The sequence below is a fragment of the Centruroides sculpturatus genome, unplaced genomic scaffold (genome assembly GCF_000671375.1).
Source record: "Centruroides sculpturatus isolate CEXI.00-Female unplaced genomic scaffold, Cexi_2.0 scaffold833, whole genome shotgun sequence".
Lineage (NCBI taxonomy): Eukaryota > Metazoa > Arthropoda > Arachnida > Scorpiones > Buthidae > Centruroides > Centruroides sculpturatus.
The window spans coordinates 79,413-100,890 of record NW_019385052.1 but is presented as its reverse complement, the minus strand read 5'-3'; the positions used below and the strand labels follow the sequence as shown (position 1 = coordinate 100,890).

General features: G+C 29.1%; 1 protein-coding gene across 1 annotated transcript in view; it reads left to right on the top strand.

Annotated features, from left to right (window-relative positions):
* LOC111633980 (5-demethoxyubiquinone hydroxylase, mitochondrial-like) overlaps positions 1 to 15,267 on the top strand; it is a 29,763-nt gene extending 14,496 nt beyond the window's left edge. The window contains exon 3 of the mRNA XM_023378649.1: positions 14,491 to 15,267. Coding sequence (XP_023234417.1) covers positions 14,491 to 14,771 — 281 coding nt within the window. The 3' untranslated portion in view covers positions 14,772 to 15,267. The remainder of the gene's footprint in view (positions 1 to 14,490) is intronic.
* Positions 15,268 to 21,478: the final 6,211 nt, after the last annotated feature.

Below are 21,478 nucleotides of genomic sequence, written 5' to 3'. Positions count from 1 at the left end.
AGATCAACCACTAGATATTGCAACTCTTGGCAGACTTCCATCTGAACGTGCTTTTGCTCAGGCATCAGAAGCTGGAGAACCCATCAAGAACAAATGCACTTCATATGCAGACAGTTGTGCAAAACATTCCCATCCAGGAGATGTTCAACATATCAGCAAATTCATCAATTGTAGTTTGATTCTTCTCAAATGATGGCACTAACAGTGTTAGAGTTCTTCAGTCAACATACTTCACAGGAGTCTGTAGATCTCTGCTTAGAGTTTGTTTCCCAGCTTTCAAAAAATGCCTTGAACCATCAAAATACTGTGAATTGAAAAAAGCTTCTTCACTTTACACTGTTTCAACATTTCATAAATGTTATAGCTGTTTTCTGCAAGTAAAAACAAATTTTTAAAAGTATTGTACACTATTGCTCAAGATCAATCTTCATTTTGTTGTAGATGGGAAATAGGCAGAATTTGTTCTGTGCACTCTATTAGCTATAGGAAGAATCCTATTTCTTTGCAATTTTTTGGACAGATGCATTGATAATCATTGTTTACATTAATATGGATCTGAAATTTATTAGTACAGTACATTTGTCAAGAAAAATTCAATCTTAATTTGTTTTCACTCACACTCACATCTAAAGTATAATGTTTTTCATACAATCAATCAAAGAAACTAGAGTTTATATTTTGGATATTATTTATATTAACAGATGATTATGTTATACAAATATTTATAGTTTATAAATTTGATTAATCAACAAATGTTTTTAAGCATGAGTGAAATGTTTGTTAATTAAATATTGTATAGACTTGCATAAAATTGTTTATTATATTATGTCAGACTTGTTATTATTTAAATATATCAATAAAAATGAAGATCTACACACTTAATCAATTGAAATGTATTCATAATAAATTTTTAGTACACATGTTGCATAGTACATAGTTGCAAGTAGGTATGTGAAGAAGTATAATGGGACAGTTGTATTTAAGAAAAATAAGTTTGATAAAAATGAGAAAGATCCTTTTGAGAATATGCAACAGTATATATGGTAAGAATTTTAAAAATTGAAATGAGTTTTTTTATATACATATTTAGAAATTAGTATTAACCAGTAGATAACTTTGATTCTGACATTATCATCAGGACTTGTTTCATTAAGGAATACCAAACGGAAGGAAGGAGTATAATTTTAAAATACTGACATAACTTTCAAGCAAATATAAAATAGCCTGCAAGATCAAATTTGAAATAAAGTTCTTTAAGTGTGTATTGTCATGCAAATTTCTAATTGTTGATTTTTAAATATTGATAGATGGTGACAATAAGCTTCTGAAATAAACAAACATGTTCATAAGAAAAATTTACAAGTTAGAAATCATATCATCATAATCAATTAATTTAGCTATTTTGTAACTCTTTAAATTAATAACATATGGTTAAAACAAAATGTTTTATTAACTAAATATTTAAATTTTATTAACATTTGGTTAAACTGCTTAGTGACATCTGTTTGATATGGAACAAGCAGAAAGTGTTATAAAAATTCTGTATGAAAGAATGAACGAAAAATATTCTGAATAATTTTTTGGACCGAATCTTATAATTTTGAGTTGTTTTAAAATTTCATACCATTTTTGATGTATGTTTGATATATACAATAATATAAAAAGTGACACACAATAATCTATTCAGGATGACTCCAATGTCTACATTAACTCATACAACACCAAATTTCACTCAGTCTACAAAAATTTTACTTCCAGAATTTTTCTGAGATGCATTCCTCCCATCTTCAGCAGAATCATACACATTACAAAGCAATGGCCAAAATACCTATAACTTACATTAAGTAGGTATTTGAAGAAGTATAATGAAAGAGTTGTATTTAAGAAAAATAACAGTTTTCACAATATGGTGAGGAATGAGAAAGATCCTTTTGAGAATGTGCAACAGTATATATGGTAAGAATGGAGAGAGGTAATGTATTGTACATAGAATCTACTTTGAGGAACTTAAGAGAGATTTGAACGTAAGATAGATGTAATGGCAAAGTAAGCTCATGTTTAGCACAAGATGTATATAACAAGGAAGTATGGTATGGGATGAAGCAAGAACAGTTTACATGAAAAACATGTTTATGAATTTGAGAATGGCAGATCTGTATTTATCTATTAAGCATGATAAACAATGTTGTAAATAAGAATGATGCTAATATATCTTTTGTAAAAAAGGGCTGGCGAATTTACACTTTAATAAAAATATGTAAAAGAGACTAAAAATGTCTTCACTTTTCGCTATGTCCAAGACATTTTTAGTCTCTTTTATGTATTTTTATTAAAGATGCTAATATTTATTCAGAGATTTGGAGGGCTGTAATTAGTAATAGGAAGGAAATAAGAAGTAATGAGGAATTTAAGACATTGTTAGGATAAAGTAAGAATATGAAGGAGTGACATAAATGTTGGTGAGAGTTAGTGATGTTAATAATGTAATAATGAATGGAATAAAAGTGGCGTTGAAACATTGAAATATTATTAGTTGGAGAATCAAAATTTCACTGTACTATGAGAAATTCAGTAAAAAAAATTTGAAAATGATGTGAAGGTTAACTGATTTTTAGTTTCAGTTTTTGAATGTTTCTGTGGTTAGTTGGAAAGTTTGAATTTACATTACTATGAAAACAGAAGAAACTATTTCAAACATTTAAAGGTGTTTGGAAAAACAAAGCTTTGGAAGTTAATGATTTTGGCAAATAAAAAATAATTTATTTTTGAATTTATAATTTATTTTTAAATTAAAAATATAGCTTTATTAGAATATCTATTTCAGTTTAATATAGTAATATTTTGATAACCCTTAATAGTATTTAAATATCCTAGTTACGTGACTTACTGTGCATAATAGATTCTTTAAATGAAAACATAATTCACTGCATAATTTAAGACAATAGCATGTCAATAATTTTAATTCATTCTGCTTTACAGAATCCAGTAGTTTCTCTGTATCATACATCTTATTTGACTTTATCTTTAGTATATTTCTATATATTCTAACAATTTTGTTATTTTGTCAGCATTCCTGATTATTTGAGTCTGTTTAAATATTGCATTAGTTCTCTACGTGACTATTTCTGTTGGAGGAATATTGACTTTTTTTTTAATCAAATATATTATGTCAAATTTATTTTAAGTTCTTGTTTACAATATAAATATAAAAGCTCATTAACATCTTTTTATTTACAAATGACATTTATAAAAAAACTGATTGATAATGTTTTAACTAAGAGCATGAAAATATTATTTCTTAAATGATGAATAGGAATTTATAAACCATTTAATGGAACTAATTGATTTTGTATCTTTTTTCTTATCCTGCAGATAACAAGAGAAATTATTGCTCCTTAATTCTTTAGCTAAGTCCTGTCAAATTGCATATTTTAAAATTAAAATCACAATTATCATTAACCTTAGAATGACCTTTTTCTCTTCTTTCTGGTCTTTTAAAATCAAATTAAACAATTCATTGATTAAAAAGGATTCTGTATACGTGAATACTAATGATTTATGTATATAATTATAAAAAAAGGTAAATGAGAACTTTATAAAAGACTGAAGGTATAACTGACTGCTTTTTATTCATTTGTATATTTAAAAATATAATATATGGTACTCTATTCTTCTTTTAGTAGTTGTTGACTGTAGCTAAGCCCAAAGAATTTTTAGCTTTAATTCTTGAATATTTAATGAACTGTTTTGTCATCCTTATACAATGATTACTATTTTGCTTACATAGGAGACAAATTTCTTGAATTCTCAGTATATATTAATAAAAATTATCTTAGCTTAATTGGCCATCTACTTCTACTGCTACTATAACTACTGATATATCAATGGATTCCATTAAAAGTAAAGTGTGAATTATAGACTGACAGAATAAAAAATATTAAATAAAATTGTTTTAATTAAATCATAAATAAGACAAAATCGATATGCAAATGTGAAATGCAAAATTGATTATTGAAAGCTACTAAAAAAAAAAAAATAACACTATTAAGAAAAATATTACTGTAGCATTAATATTTTTGAATACCATGTGAATATATTATAAACATGCAATATTTCTCTTATGCTTATTATAAATGCTTTGTTATATACACACAATCATAATAAAACTGAATTCAGTACTTCAAATATATTGCTGACTGTTTTGTTTTAAAGATTTTCTGTGGAATCACAAGAATTAAAAGCACTTCTGTAGATTCCATTAACTTTGTTTTTACTGAAAACTTTTAAGAAAATAAGAAAAGTACATTGACAAATTTTCCATTGAGATGATAATCTCAATCTGTATGACGTATATGAATATATTTTATAATAAAAAAAGTATACAGAGGATTCTGAATTGGTGCAGTTTTCATTTCCTACAATTTTCCAACTGGAAAAACAGAATAAAACTGCCCACATAATATGATAGTTTAAAGTTTGGAATAACGCCATTATTTCAAACTTTGAACCTGCTATAGGCATTCTATAGAATGAAAGTTTAACTCAAAAAATTTTATTGGTAACGTTATGCTGTTGCATTGATGTATAGGAGATAATATGATGTCGTATTTTAAAATAGAAACTGCTCAAGAGAAAGAAATGTGTTGTTTGGTTTTTGAAACAAAACTATTCTCACAATGCAACATCATAAAAGATAAATGTAATGTTCAGCAAGATGGTGAACCTTATGCTCTTATCATCTGAGAATTTCTTGACATGCATTTTCCTGGCACTGAGTTGGGTTGTGTATTGTAGACTGATTTCTTAGCTTCTGCACTAACCTGATATTATAATACTTGATTTCTTCCTGTAGAGATACATGAAGGGTATTGTGTACAAGACCCCTGTGACTTATCTTGATGAACTGAAGCTTAGAATTTTTCCTGCAATAGAGATGGTTATATTGCAAATGCTGTAGAACACTTGGAGGAAAATTGATTATTGCTTGGAACTCATTCTTTGAAAGGTATGCATGTTGATGTCTAGCATTCTGCAGTATTGATTCTATACATATAGTAAAACTTTCTGACTTTCATATCCTATAAGCAGTTTTAACAGGATTAGACAAAAGTCTGGATTGAATTTAAAGCATTATAGCTTTTGAATTCAAAAGATAATTTTAAAATCTTTGCACCAAAAATTTGACTTTAAACATGCTCAGTTCAGCATGTGGAGTTTTCAAAAATTCCCGAGTTGGTTTGGAAAAATGACTTCAAAAGAGGATATATTAAGAGAACTTATACAAATGTACAAGAATACAGTGAATCACTCAAATTCGTGGTGGAGCATTTTTTAGTTGGATGCCACAGCAAATCAACTGTATATAAATTTTGAAAAGTAAAAAAAAACTGGAAGAAAAGACAAGAAGTGGAAGAAAGCCAGATGTTACGAATGCTAAAAACTGAAGAGCATTGCAACAAATGTTTGATAAAAAAGATGCAATTAGCCAGGTGGAGGCAGCTAAAAGATTCAATTGTCATCAAATGTGTAGGTAAAGACATAAGATGAATGTAAAGAAAAGGAAGAAGAAGAGAACCCCAGAGTACACTGCTGAAAAAAATCACCATAATCCAAATGCAATACAGATGGTTTGTAAGAAATTTTGGATGATGAGAAGTACTTTTCTCTCTCTAGTATGCAAATGGCAGGAAATGAAATTTACTATGCAAGCAATGAAAATCGAGCACCTCCTGAAGTGAAGTACAAATTTAAGATAAAATCTGAAGCAAGAGTAATGCTGTACAGTACATTGCCATTTCACCAGCATTTCAAAATCATTTTTTTTTAAAAAAGGGATCCCATTCAATTGAAGCTGACACCTACCAAAATGAATGTTTAAAAAAATTCTAATACTTTTTCTTAACAAGCATCATCAAAATGATTTTGTCTTTTGTCCTGGCAAAGTTTTCTCTCACTACACAAAACCTGTGGAGTTCCCTAAAGCCAAAAATATTTCTTTTGTACCCAAAACACATAATCCATCAAATCTGCCACAATGCCAGCCAATTGAGGTTTTCTTTGGATATTTGGCACAAATAGTATTCAAGAAAGGTCAGTGAACAAAAAATACCACACAACTGATCCAAAGAATAACATTTCATTTTAAAAAAATTACATGAAGGCCATTCAAAGGAGTTGTGAGTCTATCAAAATAAACTTATGGCACATTGTCAACCATGGGTCATATGATCATGTTCATTAATTCTATACTACAGGTATCCCTTGATTAACGTGGTTAATTAATTCCTCAATGCTACTGCATATATCAAAATCACATTACTCAAATACAGTATCTATGTTAAGTAAAGACAACTGGTAAAGCAACATTAATTAAAACTTCTGCCACACATACAAAGGAATTGCTACAATTAATTTCAAATCCTGCATTAATCAAGGGATACCTGTAGTATAGAATTAATGTTGTATTGTAAATAAAATTTATTTTAAAATGATATATAATATTTAATAGTTAATTCAATTTTTTGAACTAAGTCCAGATTTTTTTATCTCACTCTTATTCTGCTTTAAGTTCGAAAATTATAGGACATTGAAACCCAACAATACTTTAGAATCATTGGTAAATAAAAGTAATAATATAAAAATATGATAAAATATGTAATAATAAAAATAAATAATTTTATATTGTCAGCATAATTTTAGTTCAGTCAGTTTTATTATTTACTTATGAATATGAGAAAAATTCTCTATTATTTTTCTTTTTTAAATCAAAATTTGATTTCTCAATTACTCTCAATAGATGAGAATTTTCTTCTCAAATTACAGACATAAAAAATTAACAATTGAATAAACTTATGGTATATAAGATTCAACAAACTGTAGAAATTAACATTTTGTCATTATAAAAATTATATAGCAAGTCTGACAGACTAGACATGCTTTAACAACATATTTGAATCAAGGTTAGCAAGAGACAAGGGATAGAATAGTACAGTTTCTTTTATGTAAATCTTATATACCGGTATATATTTATCATATGAATGTTTATAAGTGTATCTTAGTTGTCATCAGTCTAATTCAACTGATGATCATACAGTCAATAAATATGTTGGATCTTATAACATCTAACAATATTTTATTTTTCAAAAAAGCAAATTAAAAAACCTAGATATCAATATTTTTAAAAAAATTAAATTTTTGAATTGTTTGATAGTTGTTTTATATGAGCTGCACTTTGGACACTTGATATATAAGGTTATTATAAATCATTGTAGCAATAAGATACATTTCATACCTCCCATATTTCAACTACTGTATTGCTGTTGTGGATGGAAATGTGTTTCCCATAATTTTAGTTTCAGTGCTGGGAATGAGAAAAAATTACAGAATGCCAGATCTGGACTGTACATTGGGTATGGGATGCATAAGATGTTTTTCTTGGCCAAAACTCAGTTGTTATGTTATCAGCATGCAGACATACATTGTCATGGTATAGCTACCAATCATTGGCATCAAGATTGAGATGTTTCCTGTAGATGTGAGCCAACAATGTATGACAGAAGAACTGTGACAAGTATTTCTGTCTAGAGACTATTGTATATGGTGGTACAGTACATGTTGGTACACTACTCACTTAAAGAACAAGATAACTACTGTATATCAGCATTAAATAATTTTTATTACTTGTCATTATTGCAAGCACTTTCAACATTTTATAAATGTCATCTTCAGGTAAAGAAGAAAATGTAATTTAGGAACATAAGAATAAAGTAACTAATTAGTAAGTGAAACTTTAGAATAAGTAATAAAAATCATTTAATTAATGCTGATAGACAGTGGTTATCTTATTCTTTAAGTGAATAATATTTTGTCATGATGAACCTAGTCATTATTTTTATGATACACTACTCCTTGGCAATCAAATCATTACCACACAAATCCTGTTTATTCTCAGAATCAAAGCAATATAGCTAGGTTTCATCATCAGTGATTGCTGATTATAGAAGTGTTATCCAGATCAACCACTAGATATTGCAACTCTTGGCAGACTTCCATCTGAACGTGCTTTTGCTCAGGCATCAGAAGCTGGAGAACCCATCAAGAACAAATGCACTTCATATGCAGACAGTTGTGCAAAACATTCCCATCCAGGAGATGTTCAACATATCAGCAAATTCATCAATTGTAGTTTGATTCTTCTCAAATGATGGCACTAACAGTGTTAGAGTTCTTCAGTCAACATACTTCACAGGAGTCTGTAGATCTCTGCTTAGAGTTTGTTTCCCAGCTTTCAAAAAATGCCTTGAACCATCAAAATACTGTGAATTGAAAAAAGCTTCTTCACTTTACACTGTTTCAACATTTCATAAATGTTATAGCTGTTTTCTGCAAGTAAAAACAAATTTTTAAAAGTATTGTACACTATTGCTCAAGATCAATCTTCATTTTGTTGTAGATGGGAAATAGGCAGAATTTGTTCTGTGCACTCTATTAGCTATAGGAAGAATCCTATTTCTTTGCAATTTTTTGGACAGATGCATTGATAATCATTGTTTACATTAATATGGATCTGAAATTTATTAGTACAGTACATTTGTCAAGAAAAATTCAATCTTAATTTGTTTTCACTCACACTCACATCTAAAGTATAATGTTTTTCATACAATCAATCAAAGAAACTAGAGTTTATATTTTGGATATTATTTATATTAACAGATGATTATGTTATACAAATATTTATAGTTTATAAATTTGATTAATCAACAAATGTTTTTAAGCATGAGTGAAATGTTTGTTAATTAAATATTGTATAGACTTGCATAAAATTGTTTATTATATTATGTCAGACTTGTTATTATTTAAATATATCAATAAAAATGAAGATCTACACACTTAATCAATTGAAATGTATTCATAATAAATTTTTAGTACACATGTTGCATAGTACATAGTTGCAAGTAGGTATGTGAAGAAGTATAATGGGACAGTTGTATTTAAGAAAAATAAGTTTGATAAAAATGAGAAAGATCCTTTTGAGAATATGCAACAGTATATATGGTAAGAATTTTAAAAATTGAAATGAGTTTTTTTATATACATATTTAGAAATTAGTATTAACCAGTAGATAACTTTGATTCTGACATTATCATCAGGACTTGTTTCATTAAGGAATACCAAACGGAAGGAAGGAGTATAATTTTAAAATACTGACATAACTTTCAAGCAAATATAAAATAGCCTGCAAGATCAAATTTGAAATAAAGTTCTTTAAGTGTGTATTGTCATGCAAATTTCTAATTGTTGATTTTTAAATATTGATAGATGGTGACAATAAGCTTCTGAAATAAACAAACATGTTCATAAGAAAAATTTACAAGTTAGAAATCATATCATCATAATCAATTAATTTAGCTATTTTGTAACTCTTTAAATTAATAACATATGGTTAAAACAAAATGTTTTATTAACTAAATATTTAAATTTTATTAACATTTGGTTAAACTGCTTAGTGACATCTGTTTGATATGGAACAAGCAGAAAGTGTTATAAAAATTCTGTATGAAAGAATGAACGAAAAATATTCTGAATAATTTTTTGGACCGAATCTTATAATTTTGAGTTGTTTTAAAATTTCATACCATTTTTGATGTATGTTTGATATATACAATAATATAAAAAGTGACACACAATAATCTATTCAGGATGACTCCAATGTCTACATTAACTCATACAACACCAAATTTCACTCAGTCTACAAAAATTTTACTTCCAGAATTTTTCTGAGATGCATTCCTCCCATCTTCAGCAGAATCATACACATTACAAAGCAATGGCCAAAATACCTATAACTTACATTAAGTAGGTATTTGAAGAAGTATAATGAAAGAGTTGTATTTAAGAAAAATAACAGTTTTCACAATATGGTGAGGAATGAGAAAGATCCTTTTGAGAATGTGCAACAGTATATATGGTAAGAATGGAGAGAGGTAATGTATTGTACATAGAATCTACTTTGAGGAACTTAAGAGAGATTTGAACGTAAGATAGATGTAATGGCAAAGTAAGCTCATGTTTAGCACAAGATGTATATAACAAGGAAGTATGGTATGGGATGAAGCAAGAACAGTTTACATGAAAAACATGTTTATGAATTTGAGAATGGCAGATCTGTATTTATCTATTAAGCATGATAAACAATGTTGTAAATAAGAATGATGCTAATATATCTTTTGTAAAAAAGGGCTGGCGAATTTACACTTTAATAAAAATATGTAAAAGAGACTAAAAATGTCTTCACTTTTCGCTATGTCCAAGACATTTTTAGTCTCTTTTATGTATTTTTATTAAAGATGCTAATATTTATTCAGAGATTTGGAGGGCTGTAATTAGTAATAGGAAGGAAATAAGAAGTAATGAGGAATTTAAGACATTGTTAGGATAAAGTAAGAATATGAAGGAGTGACATAAATGTTGGTGAGAGTTAGTGATGTTAATAATGTAATAATGAATGGAATAAAAGTGGCGTTGAAACATTGAAATATTATTAGTTGGAGAATCAAAATTTCACTGTACTATGAGAAATTCAGTAAAAAAAATTTGAAAATGATGTGAAGGTTAACTGATTTTTAGTTTCAGTTTTTGAATGTTTCTGTGGTTAGTTGGAAAGTTTGAATTTACATTACTATGAAAACAGAAGAAACTATTTCAAACATTTAAAGGTGTTTGGAAAAACAAAGCTTTGGAAGTTAATGATTTTGGCAAATAAAAAATAATTTATTTTTAAATTAAAAATATAGCTTTATTAGAATATCTATTTCAGTTTAATATAGTAATATTTTGATAACCCTTAATAGTATTTAAATATCCTAGTTACGTGACTTACTGTGCATAATAGATTCTTTAAATGAAAACATAATTCACTGCATAATTTAAGACAATAGCATGTCAATAATTTTAATTCATTCTGCTTTACAGAATCCAGTAGTTTCTCTGTATCATACATCTTATTTGACTTTATCTTTAGTATATTTCTATATATTCTAACAATTTTGTTATTTTGTCAGCATTCCTGATTATTTGAGTCTGTTTAAATATTGCATTAGTTCTCTACGTGACTATTTCTGTTGGAGGAATATTGACTTTTTTTTTAATCAAATATATTATGTCAAATTTATTTTAAGTTCTTGTTTACAATATAAATATAAAAGCTCATTAACATCTTTTTATTTACAAATGACATTTATAAAAAAACTGATTGATAATGTTTTAACTAAGAGCATGAAAATATTATTTCTTAAATGATGAATAGGAATTTATAAACCATTTAATGGAACTAATTGATTTTGTATCTTTTTTCTTATCCTGCAGATAACAAGAGAAATTATTGCTCCTTAATTCTTTAGCTAAGTCCTGTCAAATTGCATATTTTAAAATTAAAATCACAATTATCATTAACCTTAGAATGACCTTTTTCTCTTCTTTCTGGTCTTTTAAAATCAAATTAAACAATTCATTGATTAAAAAGGATTCTGTATACGTGAATACTAATGATTTATGTATATAATTATAAAAAAAGGTAAATGAGAACTTTATAAAAGACTGAAGGTATAACTGACTGCTTTTTATTCATTTGTATATTTAAAAATATAATATATGGTACTCTATTCTTCTTTTAGTAGTTGTTGACTGTAGCTAAGCCCAAAGAATTTTTAGCTTTAATTCTTGAATATTTAATGAACTGTTTTGTCATCCTTATACAATGATTACTATTTTGCTTACATAGGAGACAAATTTCTTGAATTCTCAGTATATATTAATAAAAATTATCTTAGCTTAATTGGCCATCTACTTCTACTGCTACTATAACTACTGATATATCAATGGATTCGCCTATTTAATTTCTTCTACGATATTAATATTTATTCATTTTCATACGCGCGCCGATAAGATCAGTTAATAAATTACCCGTAACAATAGAAATTTTAATAAAAACACAAAAATACTTTGGGTTAAACTAACCAGGCTTCTTCAGTTAAGAATTTACAGTATAAAGAATGGAATTCGTTTTTGGTTACAATCAGTTACAGTTTTAACTTACGCGAGAATTTAATTCCGTTAAGATTGGCCATACTACTAAGCCACGTTTCACTTCATATCATTTTCCCATTCTACAACCAACGTTTAATTCAATTCAAATTTATTAACTTAAGGTAATCGATGCCTTTATCTTGCTTAAAATCACAGCCGTAGATCTATGGACCTTAGGTTGTTTATACTAATCCCGATATCATTAGTATAAAACTTGTACAGATTTTACACACTAGTGATATTGGGACTAGTGAATTTATTGGGCATCTACAATACGCCTTTCGGTCCTCGATACCCCACACGCGATCTAAGGTTGTTTAGTTTATTGTTTGTTTAGTTAAGTTATGGAAACGCAACACATGGGCGATTTGCCTAGGGCAGTGCTTCTCAACCTCTAACGAATCGTCGCCCCTTTCAACGTAGTATCGCCCCCTTCACTACAAAATTCCGATGCCAAGGGACAAGGCTAACGCAAAATTCGTACTGCATTGAATAGACTAGTGACTAGTACTGTATAACGTTATTTGTTTAATTATTGTACGATATAACGAATAAAATATCTAATTGTTCTTAATATAATGTTTTACTATATCGCCCAGAAAATTGTTTTTCGCCCCCCCAAAATATAAATTGTTGCTAATCGTCCCCTGAACATGGAAAAACGCCCACACGGAGGCGATATCGCCCCCGTTGAGAAACACTGGCCTAGGGGAATGCCTTCCGGGAGGTCTTTTTAAGCGTAACTAGTCTCTATTCAGGCATTACAGACGTGGAGAAAATCCGGAAAACTAACCCCACGTGGCCAGCCCGTCCTGCGAGGCGCGAATCCATGACCGAACTCCCAGTATTTAGGGAACGGCACCGCTTGGCAACTTGTGGGCCCTGAACACTGGTAATACCGTTGGTTCGCGCCTTGCCAACGCCTTCGGAAAACACGTAACCAGCCCGGTCACGTGTTTTCCGAGTTTTAGTAACACCTGAATAGGAGCTCAGTTTCCCATAAAACACCTCTCGGAAGGCATTCCCCCTTCTGCAGATCGCCCATGTGTCGTCTTGCCGTATACCAATAAAACCAACCAAACATTCGTTCATTCCAGCTTTTGAAGGGGCCTGATGGCCGAGGGCTACCAATCTGGGAGAGTAGCTTCCAGAAAATTTTTGGGCTGGTCTGTCCCGGACACGTTTGGTCCCATCTTCACCATTCGGCCGCTCAATAGTGGGCCTGATCGAACCCACGATGGGCCTGGAAAAGACCCTTTAGTGTATTTAGGACGGAAAGCGTAAAAACAACTTTATAAGGAATAATTGAATTGTAATAGAGCTATGCCACGATTATATTTTAAAAACATTTTAACACGTTTAAACATAATATTACCCAATAAATATATTTTTGAAAGTATTTCTCATACAGATGAAAAAGTTTGCAACCGGAAAAATCTAGTTTAATATATGTATTGTAAATTTCCTAGTATTTAGTATATTGTTATATAACTTATGAGCTTATCTCTATAACGACATTTATATTCTATTCAATTATATTGTATTCATTTTAAAAATCCTCATTTCAATTTTCTAAACAATCATTGCATACAGAATTTTTCTTCCGTAATAATTAATTGCAGGAAATTCGTGTTTCTAAAATTCAATATTTAAAATCATATGATCTCTGTAATCTAATCTATATAATAAATTCCTTTACATCATTTAGGCCTATATTTTTTCGTGTTTTTGACAGTATAAAACGCTTTAATTAATAATTTTCAACGACTAAAATATAAAAAAAAATTGTTTGCCTATCAAGCTTACCTTTTATTCCATTTTTTACGATAAAAGTAATAAAAAAAAATTATATAAATTGTAATCTTAGTGAATGATAAAGATTTATAACGCCACAATTTGCCAATAAAATCGGTTGTCATAAGAAACAACCAATTAGAAACATTACACGTGTCACGTGATAGGATTTAAATTCAAATTTAGGCTGCATTGCATTGTAAAAAGATTTTATTATGTAATTATTATATAGTGACCNGAAAGGCTGCCTTTAAGTAAAATGCACGTTATTCCTTAATCTCATCCTTAATTAGAAACAATTTGCAACATCAGAAAAGGTAACTCAATGAAACATTCTCCGAATATATGAATATTCTATTGGATCCATCTATACCTCTACCAAAGCAAATGAATAGCTCAGATATCTGAAAATTTCATAAATTCCAGTATACATTTTTACATTTCATCCTAGCTCATTAAATTTTGTTCATATAGTATTTAACTATAAGTATTATTTCTAGAGAACTTTCTTAAAATAGTAGTAAATTTATAATCAGTTCTCAAAAAATTGTCATATTATACTGTTTTAATTTGAATTTATATAATAATTTTGGTCATTTTCATTCTGCACAGGTACTGCTCTGTTGGGAAAAGAAAGTGCAATGGCGTGTACAGTTGCGGTAGAAGATGTCATAACGCAGCATTATAACGATCAAATAAGAGAACTCATGGCCGACGATCCTAATTCCAATCAAGAACTTCTGAATACTTTGAAACAATTTCGTGATGATGAAGAACATCACCATCACACTGGACTACAGTTTGGTGCAGCTGATGCTCCATTTTATAATATCCTCTCTGAAACTATTAAAATTGGATGTCGAGGAGCTATTTGGATAGCAGAAAGAATATAACAAAATAGTAAATATTCTAAATTTTATAACAAAATAATGTAAAGTATAAAAAAAGCATTCACACGTACAATATTAAGATTGTTTATTTCATAGTATGAAATAACAATTATAATATGTTTTTAGTTTTGTTATTTTTTTAATGCTATTTTGAATTAAGCATTAAAAATTTTTAATTAAAAAGTTCTTAAACATTTTGATCTTATTTTCCCACCTAAAAATGGATAATTCAATATTTTATATTACAAAATCAGCCTCTTACAAAATATAACATTAATAAATATGAAATTTCTGGGAATATTACTGCAACAGCATAATCTAAACAGATTAACATATTATCTGGATTAATAAGATAACTACACAGATCATTATTGTTGAAGAAAATAATATTTAATTCCAACAGATGGCACTAATATACAATTTTTCTAAATTAAGTAAAATGTGCCATCCTTTTTTAACCTCATAAATCTTTTGAAATAAAGATTTAAAGTGTAGAAAACTGGTTCAGATGATTTGCTGAATTACCACTGAGCACAAATTTAAAAAATTGATAAGTTAAACCCCTCATTAATGACATCACATAATGCCATAGTTCCGAATTGTCCATAAATTACCTTAAGCTATTTTTATACATTTTAACTATCAAATCACTAACCCTGTAACATTCTGTAATGCAGTCGCCCAAATCTACCCCAAAATTATGTAATGCCTTATTCTCGATCAACCCCTTAACGTAACGTGTTGTATATTATTCTTTAGTACAATTACTAAGGAGTAATATACAGCACAAGGTATTGAACGTTACATTATTTTATTAATTACATATATAACGTACCGTACAAAGCAGTGACAAACAATACGCTTCGTTATGCAACACTTAAAGCAGAAATGAATCATTCTGTTACCCAATGGTTGAGATCCTAGCATTATGTAAACAAACATCACCACCCCCTTGTAACACAGTAACGTTTACCTGCGTACCCACCCATATCTGCTTTACGCAATTTATGGATAGCCTCTTAATGTAACTAACGCTCCATTTTTTAATATCTTATCCGAAAATATCGAGTACAATTTTTTCTTATATCAAGTTTTTCTTCCATTAAATTCTGACAACAAAACGAAATTTTAATCTGAAAAAGTTCGAAGAATTAGTATATTCGTTTTATGAAAGTTTAATGAATATATTTGATTACCAAGAAACTTAACAATTATCATGTTTTACAAAAGTATAAGAAATAAGTTTTTTTCAGTTTTCATCATGATGATACAGTATTATAATGCTATGATAAGAGATGTGTAACTTATTGGATATAGTTGTATATCAAATGTTTTAGATTCTAAAAATTTCGAAGATGATTAACTGAATGAATATTCGGTTAAGATTATTAACGGTATGTTCATTAATAGTGTATTGTTTATTTATAAATAACAATTAGCATACGAAATATTACAAGATATACTGGTTATTATTTTGTAATTCATATATTTAAAACATCAAATGTCAAAAATATCAACGATATTTCCGAAAAATCAATAGAGGGAAAAGCAGCAACGTCTGATCCCCCTAAGTAGGATCCCAACTTATTTCGAGAAATAAGTGTTGCAGACTAGCGTTAAGTGGAGTAAATACTTCATAGTCTTGTCATCTTGAATTTTATGCAATCGTTATTGCTCAGTTATGGTTGGTCTCGTTTGTTAAAAGTGCGTGGATTTTCATTCTTGCTATCCACGAAATTGTTGAAACGTGATTTTGTCATTACTTCACTTCTAAACAGGTTACAGTTCGTTTCTCACTATTAACATAAAATAGAATACAATTAGGGATTATGTGCCTTGTTAACCGTTTCTGACATAATAATTCACGATGCTATGTTATTCCAAAACATTCCCTACCCCTTAGTCGGTCCCCCATGCATTCTAAAGGATCCTCACGTTTCTGAACATTATTTTGAGTTCGAAAAACTAGATCTTTCTTATATTTAGATTGGAAACAATGACAGAAGATAGTAGAAGGGGGAAAAGTTGCATGGCCTCAGAATCCATGACTAACGTCATAGAAGCTATGAGAGAGGGAGAGGATTGAATGGAAAAATCAGTAAAAATATTTTAGGTCACAAAAACTACTTTGAGATTACCACTAAAAGTGAAGCTATCTGCATGTTTTGTGATAGTGGTCTTCAGATTGCCACGGTGAACTGTAGGTGAGACGTGTACAGTACATTGATTGAGCTTTGAAGAATGTTCAGGAACGGAATATACTTAAGATTTTTACAACTGTTTTCATTCCTCAAGGCATAAACATGTTTAAATAAATCGTTTTATGCTATAATTTGTCCTTTTTTCCATAAATTCTTGTTTATATGGTGGTTCGAACTAATCAAAGAATGTTTTGGCGTAAAAAAAAAAAAAAATTAGCTTTAAAATTATTAAAGTTGCAGAGGTAAAATGAATTAGGGTCTTTTGGTGCACTTCCTATACAGAATAACTAGATTAATAATTTCTTGCTCTCAAAAGGAAGTTAAAATTCTTCTATGGTCCTGTCCACAACCAAGGATGAAGAGTTAAAAGTTTACTATTAATACGCGAATACTTATTGGTTATGTTAAACTAAGTATTGATCCTTGATTGTGAATAGATTACAGGTTAATTTATGCCTGATTTCTCAGTGTAAGCTGGTACAATTGTGTGAATAATTGGATCGATAATAGCATAGCAGCAACGCTACTATAATTACTTATGAATTTTTCTTAAAAATGACCTATAAATTCCCACTGTCTGTCTTTCCTTAATCTCGAGAATGGTGTTAGATAAGTGAAATTCAAGACCAAATATGGGAAGCTTAGGAACAGGTGGCCCCCATTAACCATATGAACTTCCGACGAAAACCGGAAGTCATGTTATCTCAATTAAATTTTCTATTCAAAGGCGTTAGATGACCGGCACGACTCTATTGTTAAAGGAAAAGTATGACGTACAACAGAGGAAAGGCACGACTAATTTGAGATGGAAAACATATATTTTAAATTAAATAAATTATAAACATGATTAAAAATTGTAGCCCGGCCTTGTGACGGTGTCTCAATAAATAATTGTTTATTGTTAAATTTTTCCTGGAATAATATACAGAACAACACAGGAAAAAGTTTTAACACCACAACATTAAAATTTTCCTGTGCTGTAATTCCTTTTTACATCAATATTCCACATCGACAAACTATTTCTTTTATTAAAATTACAGAAGACTTTTATAATAATTCAAATTATGCAAAGTAATATGCGTGGTCTCATAACAATGATAAATTCTACGTCAAGATGACGTAAATTGACGTGTCTCGATGGGAAGGCATACAAAATGTAGTTTACGTTGCGTCATCACTTACGGAGATTTAGACATTTGAGAATGACAGGTTTTCAAATCATGTCTTGTAACTCCTCCATAATATACGAGGTGTAATGATATAACTTCATAATACATAATACGAAACTGTAGTGTAATGTAACATATATAACGATTTTATGTCTACGTTTTGTATATAAAAGGTTATTTTATGTTACATACTTTATACAAATAAGCTTTTAAAAAGCTGAAAATGTTAGTTAAATATATTTTTCGTTAGATTTTAAAGATGTTGTGAATGGTTAATATATTAATGTTTACTACCAGGCCCTCGAGAAGTGGTAACGGGATTTTTCCCCGGAGAAAACTTAGGGGCCCTACCACTATAAATTAGCGTTATAGTATTTTTACTAACAAAAAATATTTTAAAAAATTGGCAAAATAAGGCCCGCTAAGGAGAAGTGGGCCCCTCTATCATCACGCCAGGTACAGTCTTGTTTACTACTGTTATTCACAATATATATATACAATAATTTACTTATTATTATTGAATTTCCATGCTTATAAATTTTAAAATAATTTTCATAAAAAGTAAATTTAATGTGTTTATTCTCGATATCCATGTAATAATTAAGAAAGTAAAGCACAACTACGAAAGCTATCAAAGCATTAGCTCGTTGCCTGGTAAAAGGCTTTACTACAGCAGGATAAGAAAACCAATGACATAATCCGTTTCATTTCAAACGCACTGACATTTGTTGTGCCCATTGATTACATATAAAATCGTAGAATAATAGTTGCTGCCCAATAATTTCGTTCCTAACATCAAAGAATAATTAATTACATAACGATATCTGAAAAATAAATAGACTTATACAGTATATATAATTAAATATCCCACGTCATTTTTATTTTGTAAAGTAAAGTTTGCATAGTCAATACGTTTACGTATTTTTTTGAAACTTAATTCTGTATACCAACAATAAAATACTGAATTATTTCTCAGAAATTAATTAGGAAAGTTTAATTAAAAATTTTATTAAGAAAAGTTTTTAATTCATTGATTAATTCGCGATTTTCTTTACCTTGAAATTTTGTCATAGCTAAAGTTAACGCGGTTAATGTTAATGGTATTTAACATCTTGAATGATTCAGGACATTCATTTCATTCCGATTTACATAAAGTTTTACATTTCATGGAGACTTCTGCATGAAAATTGCCTGTGTGCTCCAAGCTATTCTCCTCACACATTTAGATTTTTATCCATGTTCTTTTGAACTTTTCTTACAGGTTGGTGGTGGATACCGTTAAAGCAATTCTGGAAAATTGCTTTTTGGAGATTGTCAATTGTTTCAAGATGGAAATAACAAATTACCCTTTTTGTAATGTCTCAAAGCTCGGACTTCCAGAAGATTACGTCGTATGGTATAGTCGTGAAGTTCGGATATTTTTAATTGTAGAAATTGTTTGTTACAATGCTTATTTATGGCAATGCTACATATGGGCGATGTGCCTCCCGAGAGGTCTTATATGGAAAAATGGCCCTATTTAAGTGTACTAAAGTGAAGAAAACCCGGAAAACTCCACGTTGGAGAGGTGCAAACCCACGACAAAATGTTTAATGATTTTACAGAATTTAAGATTAAAAAAAAAATACATCTTTTGCAAATAAAATCATAAAAGATATTTCTAATATTGATAAGGAAAAGAACAGGAATACGTGTAAATAAAAGTAAATTTTATGAAATCCGATTCAATTCTTTCGAAAAAATATAAAAGCAAAGAATTAATGCATTTATTTTTATAAATTACAAGCAAATTCAAATTTAAAACATTAAAAACATTTCTCTTCGTGTAATAATTTAATGTGTTTTAAGTTATTTATTAAACAAGACAAAGTTTAAGTTAAAATGATTCAATTTTTATATGTTAAGAAAATTGTAAGATAAGTGGAAAGAGATGTGTGAGATAAATATATAGATTTTGTATAATGTATAACTTCTGTAAGGTAAAGTATAAGTTGAGTGGGTGTATTCGCCGTACACTTTACATAGGCCTACGCACTGTATAGAGTTAGATTTCTAAGAGTAAGTAGTAAATATGTACTTTATTAAAACACAAAGTACATATTTACTACTTACTCTTAGAAATCGAACTCTACTTCTTACTTTTTATTAGTTGTTTATCAAAAAAATTTATTTTTTCATTTTGCTTCAAATTTAAAAAAAAATATCTTGCTTTGTAATTGTTTATTTTCCCAAAATTAAGTGGAAATTTTCATATATTTTAAGTTAAAAATAACAATATATTTAAATTCAATGCAATTATCAGTTAAAATAATTCAATATGACTTTTTTATTTATTTAAATACTTCCCATTTCATTATTGTCAGCTAAAATATTTATAAAAACATTTTTTAATTTAATTATTATAAAAATAATTTGAATTTGAAAAGTAACGAAGCATTCAAATTCGCGAAAAATCAACGTTTATCTTAATTTCTCACAGAATCCTTGCATATTTACTGTATAATTGAAGTTCTGGGTTCGACTCTCGTCATATTTTTGGAAATAGAATCATGTACTACATTTCTATATATTTTTATTAACAATATCTGTAAGATTTCATTTAATTTCGCAGTCATAGATTATTAATTGCTAGGAGACATCACTGCTGAGATCGACCGGAAATTGAGGGTGGAGAATTTACATATCCGGCATGTCTATCACACGGAAATGACATCACAATATCCTGAGTTAAGGCGGCTGCACACATTCTGTATTCGCCATTTCCCATTCCTTGTCTGCAAATTGTGCGGAGTCAAAGGGAAAGAATAGGCAACATATGACATTCTCAACAGTTTGATTTGCTACTCGCATAAAAGCATCAGCCTTTCGAGTATGAGTTTAGAACATAATCAGATCAAACCGTCCATTACAATTGGAAATTATCATGGATGGTTTTATCTCATTATATTATGGCTTTCTTTCACCATTCTATCGCTGGATATGGTGGAAACAATGATTAACATAAAAAAAAGGCCGTTTTATTGCCCGCAGGGGCAAGAAAAACTTTTAAAAAGTTGATCCTCCTTAACCGGATTCCAGTGGCTTCTACGCACTAATTCCTCAGTTATTAATTTTTATTTTGTTAATTAAAAATTTTAAAAAATTATATTAATTGAAATTAAGTATACGTATTACAAAAGTATAGAGTTTTTGCAAAATTTCTTAAAAGTGATACATCCATTTTACGATATTTAAAAAATATCTTCCCTTTCGCATATTTTCTAAGGGAAGCATCGAAGGAGAAGAATAAAATCGTCCTCAAGCGAGAGCGTTCTGAAAATCCATGTCCTCCAAGGAACTT